This window comes from Coffea eugenioides, chromosome 7 (genome assembly GCF_003713205.1).
Source record: "Coffea eugenioides isolate CCC68of chromosome 7, Ceug_1.0, whole genome shotgun sequence".
Lineage (NCBI taxonomy): Eukaryota > Viridiplantae > Streptophyta > Magnoliopsida > Gentianales > Rubiaceae > Coffea > Coffea eugenioides.
In genome coordinates this window covers 31,265,268-31,280,031 of record NC_040041.1, presented here as the reverse complement: position 1 = coordinate 31,280,031, position 14,764 = coordinate 31,265,268, and the positions used below count along the sequence as shown (strand labels likewise).

The window sequence follows — 14,764 nt, the reverse complement described above, 5'->3', positions numbered from 1 at the left end:
AGTACAGTCACTTGTCGGCAAAAACAAGCTGGTGACAAGTAGTGCCTGATGAGGAACTCGAGAAAGCATGCTTTGGAACTAAACAAACAAAATGCAGGCTTGTTTGTAAAAATGAGTCAATCACATTAGCAATAAGAAGTTTGGTTACAACAGGAAAAGTAACGAAAGAAAAGAATAAGACAAGCATATTTCTTGGCCAATAAGTACATAGAATTGGTAATTAAATGCGAAATTTTTGGGTAACAAAAAGTATTAATAATTATAAAAGCTAGTAATTAAATGTGATTTAAACTGCCAAATTAGAACTGAATTAATAAAAGAGTAATTGAAAAAAGCTGATAATTAAACTTCATTTGTTGGGCAACCCAAAACAAAAGAGGACATTTTCTTAATGAAATTTGAAAAAAAGGAAATTAGATGTGATTTTTCTGACAAGCACAAAAAAAAATTTGCTAATAATTGCAAAAAAGTTATGAATTAAATGTGATTTGTTGGGTAACAAAAAAATGGTATTATTTATTAGTTATTAACAATTTATTGAAAAAAATTGATAATTAAATATGATTTATTTGGTAACAAAAAAAGGAACCCAAATAAAAATAGGTAAATAAATAATTAGAACAATTAATAGCCTGGAATCGATAATTAAACATGGTATGTGGCGTGACCAAGTAATAAACAACTTTCACAATTGGAGGATAACAAAAGCAATCACAAAAAAAAATGATAATATATAATAATTAATACATTTCAAGCATAACATAAGCAATTATTACAACAAAAATTAATAATTAATAATTACGATTTATCTGGAAACCAAGGGAAAGCACTACTGATAATTGTAAAGAATTGGGATACCAAGTATTTTGGCAACACAATCTATTGTTGAGAAAGGAAAAAAAATGGCATCATTAATTAGTTATTAACAATTAAGAATAAAAAATTGGTAATTAAACGTGATTTATTGGGTAAAAAAATGGAATCCAAATAAAAAAAGATAAATAATAAATAGTCGAATGCCTTCCCCTCTCATTCCAAAAAAAAACGTGTTAATAATTAATATAAGTCAATTACAAGAAATTGATAAGTAATTGTGATTTATTTGGAAACTACAAATATGTTAATAATTGTAAGAGGTTGATAGTTAAATGTGATTTGTTAGGTAATAAAAATTGAAATTATTAATCAGTTAACGAACAGTTAATTGGAAAAAATTTGATAATTAAATGTGATTTTTTGAGCAACCACAAAAAGCCATTTTTTTGCTAATAATTGGGAAAAATGCTAATTAAACATGCTTTGTTGAATGATTAAAAACACGGCATTATTAATCGGTTATTAACAACGAATTTCAAATAATTTGTAATTAGAGGTAATTCCAATCCAATAAGGGAATGAGAGGGGTTGTAGCATCCAAAAAAGGTTATTAACAAGCACTTCCAATCCAATTAAAAAAAGGAAAGGAAAAAAAACAAAGGACGTGGGACCACAATTTAGCGGCAGGCTTCCAAGCTAGAGGTCCAAGCAAACAAAGAAAAGAAACAATTGGCTGGACGACCAATTCACGCGAGTAAATTCACACGAAGCAGACGACCACCAATCGGCCAATAGAGGCCCGCCACATCAGCAATCAGAACCCAATTGAAAAGTCCCCCATTCCGCAATAGACTAGATATGTTAAAGAAGACAAATTGTCACAGGTGCTGGCGCCAGCAGCGGCCGGCCATCGGTTATATTCAAAAGTTATGGAGACAAAAGATCATTGAGAGATCACGCTATTAAAATTGGTATCAGAAATAATGACAATATTATTCTTTATATGTGTGTGTGTGTGTATATATATATATATATATATAATTTCCAGGCAAACTTTACAAGTTGAAGAAATGAAATTCTAAACGTAAACTGACATGGAACGCTACTGACTAATATATTATGGTAAATAAGATTTTATGTTAATACGTAGTGAGATATAGAAGTGGCAAAATGGATATATGGTGGATAAATAGTTTTAGTTAAATGGATAGTGGATCAAATTGATCCAATCCAATTAAAACCATTTAATAAATGGATCTAAATGGATGTCATTTAAATGGATAGTGTAAAACCATGATCCATCCATTTATCCATTTACTTTCCCAAATCCTAAATTTAAGATCCAAATGTTTTTTTCCAAAAAGATATAGATCCCCAAAATTCTATCCTTAAATCACCTAAAAACCTTTTGGTAATAACAAATGCTTGTGCTATTACTCTATTTCATTCTTCATAAAAGTAGTTTTAAATTATTTTAGTTCTAAGAAAATGTAACTCCTGTGGTCAATTTAACCTTAAATCAGTACTTAAAGTATCATCTTGTAAAGTAACGAACAATTAATAACCTGGCTACATTATTATAACTTTTGGGTGAATTGAATATGGCTTTACAATGGAAGGAAGTCTACTTTTTGACAGGTTGTAGAGCCTGTGTAATAATAAGTACCTGCTCAAACAAAATATAATTTCTGTAGATAGTGATAAGTAGGGTCAAATCCACAGGGACTAGGAGTAATTCGTTTCTGCTAAAGTTCAAGTTATGGGGAGATTTTATAGAAATGAACAATTAGCTATGCTAATCGAATATTGCACTTAAATAAAATTAAATGGCAAATTGTAAATAGTATTGGACAGGCTCTAGTCAAGAAGCAATTTCGGAAATGGTTCTCCTAATTGATCACCGATGCAAGAATAATTCCACAGATAAACAGATAAATAAGTTATAATTGTTAAACAAGCGATAACAATCAATTTCTCCATAATTATTGATAGCTAAGGTACGACCGTTAGTTATTGTCCTAATTGCAAAGTAACCTTAAGTACGACTGTAGAATTCAATTTCGCAATTGCTTTAAAATTTAGAGAAACCCTATTCTAACCAAACAACAGTCGTAACGGTCCCCGTCGACAAACATTTCCTTCCAAATATCGTGGTAGTGAGAGAAAAATGGTTCTATGTAGTCACAAGCACTCTCAGCGTACCCCCTGATCTCAACATACTCCCGAGTAATGAATCTAAATGCCAAATTGAACTGAGTAATGGGAAAATTGAACTCTTGACCCATTAGATGAAAATGAATCACATTTGGGGTATCGACAGTATATCCCGTAGGCAAGTCAAACTCAAAGTAGAGTAAAACTCCCTAACCAGTTCGACAAAGACGCAACAGAAAATATTAAGATAAGGTCGCCAACCAATGGCGGTAAATATCCGCTCAACCTCTTCCCTTATGCCCAATGCACCCATGACAAGTTTTTCACAACATTTGCAGGAGATGATAAGCCACTCGGAGCACACAACATATCACTGCTTATCGGTGGCCCTTGTGAAGTTCAGATGATCCCCAAAGTGAGAAGGTGTAGCAACATGGACACCCTTACGCCTATCTAGATGTGTTCACACACCCAAAGAGGAAGGCTGGTTGGTAGGTTCATTCACAAGAATGGTGGGTTGGGGTGGAGTGGGTTGAGTGTTAGGGTTTCTAGATGTGGAGGTAGACCTCGGCCTAACCATTGTCTCCAATTATCAACCCAATTAACAAGAGAAACAGACTTTCCAGCAAATATATGAACCCAGTAAAACAGTTGTAGCAACTATGGCTATTGCAACAATCAATTGAACAAGGCTGTTGTCTCTCAATTGAATAGTTAGATGCATATTTAAGCCAACAAAAGCTCAACAAATACCCACATAAGTCAGCAATTGAATCAATATTCAGATAACTTTCAGCAATTCAATTCGACTCAATCAAGTAATAATGCAGTAGAGGAATCCTCAAGTGAGTCCAACAATCAATCCCCACAATTGATGCTTCAAACAATCAGTTAAGAGTTGAGAAGGGTGAATACCTCCACACTGACAACTAATAGAAGTGATATGCGACGAGAGGAGTAGCAAGTTGGGAGAAATAGGACATCGACTTGCATCTCGATCTGGGTGGCGGTGACGGCGACTCCCAACCAAATGGGTCCCTAAAGCACGAGGATGGCACGCGGCTTGGTGAGGAGGATGGCGTGGAGCTATGGTGGCATGCGGTGATGGCAACGACGCGATAGAGGCGAGGGAGAGGTGTCATGTGGGTAGCTGTCGACGCCGCGAGCGAGATGGCAGTCAGCTGGGACGGCGACCTGGTTCGGGACTCAGCAGTGCAGCAGGCGCCGCAAGTCACGTTGCGACAGTGGCTGCAGTAGGTCGAGGGAGATTGAGAGTTGTAGCGCGCATTGGTGTATGCAGGATGGCGGTGCAAGGCGAGGAGTGAGATGAGTGGTAGGGGAAAGAGAGAGACGGCGGCGTGATGGTGGCAGACACGAGAAGGACGGCGGCGGCTTTGTGGATTTCGTGCGAGAGGGAACCAAGAGAAATAGGGGAGAAAGAAAGGAAGAAAAGAGAAAGAAAGAAAAAGAAAGGAAGAAAGAAAGAAAAAGAAAGAAAGAAGAAAAAGAAAAGAAAGGTTGCGATTTTTTTTTGTAATTTTAAATTCAAATTTTAAAATTTGAACTTTAAAAATTTAATCGTAAACGAAATTTTTTTTAATATTTGTTATTTTTTAATATATTTTTTTAAATTTTAATTTTTTTTAAATACTTACCTTTTCCTCGAACATGATGTAGACACGTCAAGAAGGCAAGAACCTTTCTGATGAATGTCTGTCGAGTTCAAAGTTACCACGTGCTAGGCTGACGCGGGCGCGCCATAGGGTGGAAACCCTTCTGATGGGGAGTTTGGAAATTGTTCATTACCATGCATCCTGGTGACGCAGGCGCGTCATGACGGCAAGAACCCTTCTGATGAAAAGTTGTTGAATTAAAAGTTAATAGATTTTAGTCTATTAAATGTTCCAAGTCAATACTTTAAAAAAATGAAAGAGTGAAATTGACCACAAAATATTGAAAGGCTTACAAAAAAAAAAGGGAAAACATACTCGCCACCTTTTTTGTTGTTTCCTAAGGACAAAGTAGGAGAATTCAAGTAAATAAACAAAATTTTTTGGTACCAAAAAGTTTGGATAGGGTTGGCTTTAATCAACACCGTCGGTTAGGGCATGCTTCCGAAACCATGGATTGTCTACAAGAATTTTTACAGATTGACCACCAACACAGCCTTACAGGTACGTATTGTCTATCAACACATCCTTATATTAGCAATTAGATTTGAACATCCGATCTTTTGTAAGGAAGTGACCAAAATTTTCTATTCAATACGCCAAAGGTACACAATAAAGATACAAAAATTAGGGATTAGTATAAAGTTCTAGCATTCTTTTTATCTTCTAAGTTGTAGCATAGAGAATTTACAAAGAATGAGTATTGAAACTATTTAGGATTTGTTTGATAATTCAATTCAGCACTTAAACTTAATCTTTTAAGTTGCTGATACTTTAGCATAGAGAATTTACAACTTTTGTGGGACAAAATAAAATTGGCTTACATTCTTTGTGTTGTGTCCTAAGTGCATGTAGCCAAAGAACCAAAACAAAGAATTAGGGACAGATGTCATATTGAAACCACTTAATCATCATGCTTTCAAACACATTCTAATTCAGGTTTTGTACATTTTTAAGGCTTATTTAACATAAGCCCACATGAAAGACTTCGAAGCAAATGATTCTAAAGGCGAAATGAGTTGATAACTAGTAATGTATGTATTTAATGACAGATTGGTCAGGGAATTTGGCAAGCAAAAAAATCAAGCAACATAATATGAGTTGACGAGATCACATAAAAGCTATAAGCTAAATTAAATGAGACAATAATAGATATTAACCTTAATATGCATGGTTCCTTGGTGAGACTACATCAAAGGTTCTACAAGTTCGATATTTGGCTCTTTATTGCCGGAGGCAACCCTGAAAGAAGGACAAAATAAATGGCTCTTTCGTAAAAGACATTCCAAAAAAAAAAACAAAAAACAAAAAACATTGACTGCATATATGTTTTGAGCAAAGAACAAGTCTGCCTAGTTATTAAGTTTAAAACTACCATAAGTTTTGTCCCAAGTTGACTACACAAGAGAGCCCCAAATTAACAAAATTATATTAAATGGGCAGACTTGTATATTTAATTGATACAAGATTGGGAATGCAAAAAATTTTAGATGACCAGAACTGCGTATTCGGAGCTAGCTAGTGTCTTCACTTGAGAATAAGTCTTACAATCACGATTTCTTACAATGCAAGAGAGAGAATACAGCTTCTTTTTTTCTTTTTTTTTAAAACGGGCCTGCAGACCAACTTTGCATGTATTTCTTAATTTATATGAAAATCAGTCCCGGTCAATTGTAATGGATAAAAATAAGACGAGCAATTCATAGTTTTTTTAAGTCTACATTGTGTCTGAGGGTAATCATAATTCAGAATATCACAGAAATGGTGATAGAAATGTTTGAAAGTTCTGTCATTAACTGCCTTGTTTTCCTTACTAATTCCATCATCATACTCAAGTTCGCTTCCTGATAGCTTCATGCATTGCCTTTCTGTCAATAACTTCTCATCAAACATCTCAGTGCTGAATGTTTTTTATCTCCCCAACAACTCTTCTTATTTACCCATCATGAAATCTTCAATCCAAAATCTTAGGTTCTCTGTATCAAGCACAAAAGCAAAACCTTTGGCAATAATCATTCCTCTAAAATACTCTCACGTTCAAGCAACAGTCATATGTTGCAAACGAGATGGAGTACAAATGAGGATTCGAAGTGGCGGCCATGATTTTGAGGGCACATCCTATAGATCTGAATTTCCATTCATCATACTTGATGGAAATCTTAGGTCAATTAGCGTTGATATTGGAGGAAATAGTGCTTGGGTTTAGTCTGGTGCAACATTCGGCGAATTGCAGTATTCCATTGCTGAGAAAAGTTGTGCTCATGCCTTTCCTACTGGGAACTACCCAGGCGTTGGTGTTGGTGGACGCTTCAGTGGTGGTGGTGTAGGTAACCTGATCAGAAAGTATGAACTGGCTGCTGATAATGTCATTGATGCAATCATGGTTAATGTAAATGGTTGAATTCTTGACTGGGAATCGATGGGAACTGATCTTTTTTGGGCCATTAGAGGAGGTGGAGGAGCAAGTTTTGGGGTTATCCTTGCGTGGAAAATCAAGCTCGTGCATGTTCCACCTGTAGTCACTATTTTCCAAATATCCAAGACTTATGAGCAAGGCACCGTAGATCTTATCGACAAATGGCAGGGCATAGCACACAAGCTAAGTGAAGATCTGCTGATTTTCATAACCGTATCATCTGGAAATGGAACTCCAACAAAAGCAATGTTTCAGTCATTATTCCTTGGCAAAGCCGATTAGCTTCTTAAAGTGATGGAGAAAAGCTTTCCTGAAATGCGATTAAGAAAAGAAGATTGCTTTGAGATGAGTTGGATTGAATCCGTACTCCATTTTTCTAAGTATCAAAGAGGAGAAACTATAGAAGCCCTTAAGAATAGGATACAGCCAGTACCTAATTATCTCTTCAAAAGCAAGTCGGACTTAGTTCATAAACCTCTACCTTATAAAGTAGTAGACGAGTGTTGTGTCCTGGCATAATTCAAGCAGATCATTCGTCAATTATGCCAGGCTGGCATCTTAGCTGGAGGAGTTAGTTAGAAGGAATCTTTTCTGTTAGCTGGACGTCTGCATGCAAATAAGCACAATCTTGTATAAATAACTGAAGGATGTATTGGTTCAGACAGTTTTTGGAAGATCAATTCATTCTTACTCCATTCAGATCATATTCTTTCACTCTCTTTCATTCTCTCTCTCTCTCTCTCCAATCTGTTCTATTTCCTTTCTGTTTTCTCCTAATATTTCCTTGCTCAGGAAGTTAACCACAATAGTGGTATCAGAGCTGGTGGTCCTTGGACTATTAGCGGCAACTAGCCATGGCCGAAGGGACGAGGATAAAGAGCTTCGAAGAACAGCTGCGAAAACAGGAAGCACAGATCCAGACCGTTTTGGACTCTACGGCAGCATTGGAGGAAAAGGTGGGAGATACCTTCCAAGATGTGAAGGCACTATTGGAAGCCAATCGACTGGAAATGAAAACATTCATGGCTGATATGAATAACCAGTTAAGTGCATTTGCGAGAGGTGTGCATGGTGATAGGGGGATTCTGGAGAGCCCTAACCATAACAGTGGAACTCAAGCTGGGAGAATGGGTGAAGGGGGAACTGGTGGTGGAGTAACAGGAAGGAATCACTACACAGTGGCTATTCCTAAGCTGGAATTTCCTCAATTTGATGGGAACAACCCTAGAGATTGGGTGAGGAAGTGCGAGAAATTCTTCCATCTTTGTAGAATGTCGGAAGAGAGCCAAGTAGATATGGCAGAACTGCACTTGGAAGGGCGAGCTGATCTATGGTACCAGAACTTCAAAAAAGACAAGGGAGGAGTTGGTTGGAACGAATTCAAGGAGGAACTCTATAGAAGATTCAGAGAACTGGGAGAGGATGATGCCATTGAGGAGTTCAACAAGCTGCAGCAAACCTCATCTGTAGTAGCTTACCAGGAGAGATTTGAGGAACTAAGAGCATTAGTGATGGCCAAAGTTCCCAATCTGTTAGAATCTTATTATGTTTCTTGCTTCTTGGGTGGATTGAAGAATGAAATTAAGTCTGCTGTGAAAATGCACAAACCAGACTCTCTTCAACTAGCTTTTGAGAAGGCTAGGTGGCAGGAACACCTCTTGGAAGCACTCTCCAAAAACAATAGAGTAACTTACAGGAGTCCGCTGCCATCTGGTTTCAGTAGGGGACACATTGGTGCCAATGGGAACAGGAGGATGCAGCTAAATAATAGTGAAGAAACTAAGAAAAGGAGTGATTCACAGCCTGTCTTTAAGAAAATCTCGCCTTCAGAATTTCAGTACAGGAGGGACAACCATTTGTGTTTTAAATGTGGGGAGAAGTTCTCCCCTGGACACACTTGTAAGAACAAGGAGCTTCACATACTGCTAGTAGATGAGGAGGAAGCAGATAAAGGAGAGGAGGAGGAGGTCATAGAGTATAGGGGTACCAGTGCAGATCAAGCAGTGGTACTGGCTCTACACTCGGTCTCAGGTGAGTTATCTTCTAGTACCATCAAAATGCAAGGACTGTATGGTAACCAGCAGCTATCAGTTTTAGTGGATGGAGGGAGTACTAACTGTTTTATCCGACCTGCGGTTGCGCAATTATATCCTGAGAAAATCAGGAAACATAGACCTTTCAAAGTCAAAATTGCAGATGGGAAGGTCTTGCATTGCGATTAGTGGGTACCTCAGATGAATTGGGAGATCCAGGGCCACCAATTTGAGCATGATGTATTTGTTTTGGAACTTGAACCTTATGACATGATAATTGGAGTCGATTGGATGAAGAAATACAGTCCCCTAACATTTGATTTCAAAGCATTGCAGATAACCTTTGACAGGGTTTTTACCAGCATTTTCTGGTAGGAGCTCTTCAAATTGCTAGGCACTAAACTTAGCTTCTCTTCTGCATATCATCCTCAATCAGATGGCCAGACAGAGAGATTCAATAGATGTGTGGAGACTTACCTTAGGAGTATGTGCATGCAACAACCAGGCAAGTGGAAGAAGTGGCTGCCTACAGCTGAATGGTGGTACAACACCAACTACCACACTAGTCTGACCATGACTCCCTTTCAGGCCCTCTATGGATACAGACCTTCACAACTCACTTTATCACCTACGCAGACACTAGTTGTTGCAGTAGAGGATTGGTCCAGAGAAAGAGTGAACTGGAATACCTTACTCAAGGAAAACTTGTTGCAGGCACAGAATAGAATGAAGCAATTGGCTGATAAGGGCAGGACGGATAGGAAATTTGAGGAGGGAGATTGGGTGTACCTAAAGCTACAACCGTACAGACAATCTTCTGTGGCTTTGAGAAGGAACCTAAAGTTGTCTGCCAGGTATTATGGACCATACCAGGTTGAGCAGAAGGTGGGGTCAGTGGCCTATAAACTGAAGTTGCCAGATGGATGTTCAGTGCACCCTGTGTTCCACGTTTCTCTTCTCAAGAAGTCTGCCAATGGGAGCCAAATCCACCCTACACCTCCCGAGGCAACTGCGGAAGGAGAATTCAAGGTAGCTCCCAAGGCCATTCTAGACAAGAGAGTCATTTACAGGAAGGGTCAAGAGGTTGAGCAAGTGTTGATTGAATGGGAGAATTTGAATAAGGATGACTCCACTTGGGAAGATTGGTCCTTTATTCGAGTGCAATTTCCAGAATTGAATCCTAGGGACTAGGATTGTTTGAAGGGGGAAGCAATGTTGTGTCCTGGCATAATTCAAGTAAATCATTCGTCAGTTATGCCAGGCTGGCATCTTAGCTGGAGGAGTTAGTTAGAAGGAATCTTTTCTGTTAGCTGGACGTCTGCATGCAAATAAGCACAATCTTGTATAAATAACTGAAGGATGTATTGGTTCAGACAGTTTTTGGAAGATCAATTCATTCTTACTCCATTCAGATCATATTCTTTCACTCTCTTTCATTCTCTCTCTCTCTCTCCAATCTGTTCTATTTCCTTTATGTTTTCTCCTAATATTTCCTTGCTCAGGAAGTTAACCACAACAACGAGATGTGGAAATGGTGTTCAGAAGTAGACTTTCCTACAATTATAATCTTTCATCCTTATGGTGGGATTATGAACGAAATATCAGACTCAGAAAACTCCATTTCCATACAGGAAAAGTGTGATTTATGAACTCCTATATGTAGTGACCTGGAAGGACGATAATTCTGGTGGATCTTCATAGAAGTACATGAAATGGATAGAAGGGCTATGCGAGTCCATGACTCCTCACATTTTAAAAGAACCAAGAGGTGCTATTGTGAACATCAAAGATCTTGACATAGGTTCAAATGACGTTTATGGGATTGCTTACTTTGAAGCTAAGGTATGGGGATCAATGTACTTCAAGAATAACTTTGAGAGGCTGGCACTTATTAAAGGTGCAGTTGATCCAGACAATTTTTTCTACCATGAGCAGAGCATTCCTCTTGTTTCCCATGCAAAATGAAGATATGAAAAAGAAAACTAGATGTTTCCCCAATGAAGCTCTTTCTGAAGTGTGCTAAAACATCATGTTTATCAATTAGAAATGTAATTAAAGACATTTCCTTAAAGGTATATGTTAGGAAATTGATTTAATTTATTTTAGGTAGGTTTCTCATTTTGTGTATAAGTAACTAGTTTCCTAATGGTTTAGTTACTTGGATTAGTTGTCAAGTTATTTCTATTTGTATGAGTTTAGAAATTAGAAATTATTTCTTATTTCATATATGATATTAGGAAAAAGCAATTATTTCCTGTTATTACTTGGGTGTTGGTCAAATAATGTATCTTATTAATAGGTGGAGGTTGGCATACTACAAAATAGCACATAAGGATGACATGCCCCTTATATATGGGGGGGAGAGAGAGTTCTTGGGAGATGAGAGATGATATATAAGAGTTGAGTTTGGATTCAAGTTGTATTCTTGTATAAGGTTTTTCTCTATGAATGTAGGTTCAATGATAGAGTTGAATCACGCTAAATTCTATGTGTTATTTATCTTTTATACTTGTGACTTGTTTATTATTAAATTATTGTATTATTGATTTCTCAATAGTCGTTTGTTCTGCGCTTAGATCCTAACAATATATTTGCAAAGTCATTATTTTTATAGAATTTAATGTTGGGGCATTTTGCCTTTATTCTTATTGAGTAAAGCTTTATATTAAATATATTAATTTTCAAATATTAATATGAATCCTTACTTAAATTTACAAATTAAATTTATTGTTTATGTTTCCTAGAGCACACTTTACAAATACTCATTTGGAACATTTTACTAAAACTTGTTGCTCCTCAAAATCTATTTTACAAATTAGAAATATATTAACAAAATGATATATTACAACAATTAATTCTCAAAACAAAGATCACTCTGAATGACATTGTATACTCACAACTTCTTAACAAGATTTATAATAAAAAAGGATTAATCCTTCCTACACTGACAGTGTATACACTATCAGCGTTGGATGATTGACAACTATGCAAAATTTGAATTTGAAATTCAACTATTGCACACATGTTATGAATCCAACGATGATAGTGTATACACCGTCAGTATAGGAAAGATTTACTCATAAAAAAAGGATGGGTAGATTACTAATTACATATTTATTTGTCATAACTCTCACAATTATTAGCATTCTATAACTCATTAAATTAAGTAAAAATTACTAATAAAAATTTTAGTGATGTCATACGACATATCTTGTATTAAAAAATTATGACTGATGTTTCGATTGCAGCTATGATGCAAATCAAAATAATATTTCAAATGATCTCCAGTCCAAACACGCCTTTATTACAGTGATCCACTGGTTCAGTCTAGCATCCACTGGGATTCCGCTGACCCATCCATTTCTATGGGTTCCTCCCCGTGCCCAATTTGACAGATGTGTGCAAAATGGATCAGTGAGTTGACAGGCTTATTTTGCTTTATGTTGCATCCGGGTAGTGCGTGCACACTTTAACCCGATGGCTTGGACCTAACGGACACAAAAATAATAACCGCTTCTAGTTTTCTGAAATATCTTTTCCAGTCACAAGTTTCGCCCGGGGTGGTTATCATCTACAAATTGAAGTTCTTAATTTGAGTCCAGATGGTATAAATCAGAGAGAATGGAGTGGATGGCAAGTGAAGAGAAAGACGGCAGTGTAAATTCTTCAGTCGCTCAAGCTATCGATAATTCTGCCTCATTAGAAATTGATCAACCTACAGAAAGTACTATGTCATCAGGAAAGAAGGTAGATAAGAATTCTGAAGTTAGTTTTCAAGCAAAAAGAAAGCAACTGCTTTCTTCTCTTTGGGAGAAAATAATTGGATACAAAAGGGTGGTTCAAGCAAAATCTTTTCGATTTTGTCGAGGCGACGAAATTGAACAAGCAAGAGTTTACCATTTTTGGCCCGGAAACAATGTAATCCTCCATTTGCTCTTGCTTTACGTTCCAAAGCTATTTCTTATCATTGTACTTTGCTGAATCCTGATAAAGCTTTTAGTTTATTGGTTTAAATCAAAGAAGAAATGGAGGATTTGATGCTTAGGCCAAAAAAAAAGGAGGAGGATTTGATGTTGGACTTCTTATTCTGAATCTAGGTATTCTTTTTCAAGGGGAGACTGATTTGTGGTCCGGATCCAAAAGGGCTGATTTTAACTGCTATTGCTATTAGTCTATCAAGTTGGACATTTGCGGTTCATGTTGCAAGTGACATAAGGAATCCGGCCATCATCGTAACATCTTCAATTTTGACAACAATTGTTAGTTCTAAACTAAATTTCACACACACAAACACACACACTTGTATGAGAAAGTTGTGAAAGTAACTGAATGCCCTTTCGCTGATGTAACTATATATTGCCCGCAATGCAGGTTCTTGTGAACTTGGTATATGTCAGTACCATTGATCCTGGTATAATTCCTAGAAACGATCAGTGTTCATCAGTTGAATTGGGAACAATTGATGCTGGTAAACGCAGAAGGAGATCAAGGGCAGTTGTCATAAATGGGATAGAGGTGAAGTTGAAGTATTGTAACATTTGTAACATTTATCGTCCGCCAAGAACTTGTCATTGTGCAACTTGTAACAATTGCATCCAACAATTCGATCACCATTGCACCTGGATCGGGCATTGTGTGGGATTGGTATGTATGATCACAACCCTGCAAGTCCTTCTGGCATTAAAATTAGTTTACTAACTATAACTTTCTAATTTTTTGCAGAGGAATTATCGGCTTCATGTAACGTTTCTATTGACAGGATTGCTCTTGTTTGCCTTCATATTTATCTTCTCATGCAAACCACTGCATCACAAATTGCCCGGAGATGGAAATGGGTTGATTGGATTGCTAAGAAATGACCCGGAGACAGTGGCATTGACATTATTCAGTTTTGTAGCCATGTGCTTTCTTGCTGGCTTTTCTTGTTATCATGTTTATCTAATTGCTATAAACCAGGTTTGCCCTTTATACTTTCATTTATGCCAACAGTACTTATATCATCACGGTTTATCTCAAAGTTGAATAAGTGCCTATTTTTCTTTAATGATTGTATTTCATGTATGTCAAATAGATTAATTAACGGCCAATTCTTTTGAGAACAGTACCGAATTTTTTGGTACAACAATTATTTAAAGTGCACAGCTTTGAGGAAATTTCTGCTTTGGCATATAAACATAGAAGGGGAAAGCCAGTCTAAATAGCTGCTTAAACAAATTATGATGGAATTTCTATATTATGCCTCGTGCAGACATCTTATGAGCATTTTCACCAAAAGTATGTGAGCTCTGGAAACCCCTATGACAAAGGAATCCTAAACAACATTAAGGAGGCTCTACTTGCTTCACAACCACCCTCTAGAGTCAACTTTCGAGCAGATCTGGAGCCTGGATGGTTTGGTGGATTAAGTGATATTAGCATCAAATGATTTTATTGCATATTTAGTACGGTTGCTAGCTGAATTTCTAGTCTCAGATTGATTACAAGATGGACAGGGATAGCATAGATTATGAACCTTTTTAATTAGTGACTACATAATCATACTTCCTCATTGTTTCAAACATTTTGCTGCATTTGGGGCTACCTCAACACTTGCTTATGTAAGTTTTCCAAGTTTGGTTACTTTAATTTTGTCATTAGGAGGAAATGCATCACTATTTATTATGTTAAATTAAGAT

General features: G+C 36.9%; 1 protein-coding gene across 1 annotated transcript; it reads left to right on the top strand.

The window, feature by feature from the left end:
* The first annotated feature begins 12,710 nt into the window (after window positions 1-12,710).
* Window positions 12,711-14,514, top strand: LOC113777228 (probable protein S-acyltransferase 1). The gene is made up of 5 exons (XM_027322262.1): window positions 12,711-13,007; window positions 13,187-13,353; window positions 13,445-13,733; window positions 13,812-14,045; window positions 14,338-14,514. Exons 1-5 carry the CDS (start codon window positions 12,711-12,713, stop codon window positions 14,512-14,514), a joined length of 1,164 nt encoding a protein of 387 aa, XP_027178063.1.
* Window positions 14,515-14,764: the final 250 nt, after the last annotated feature.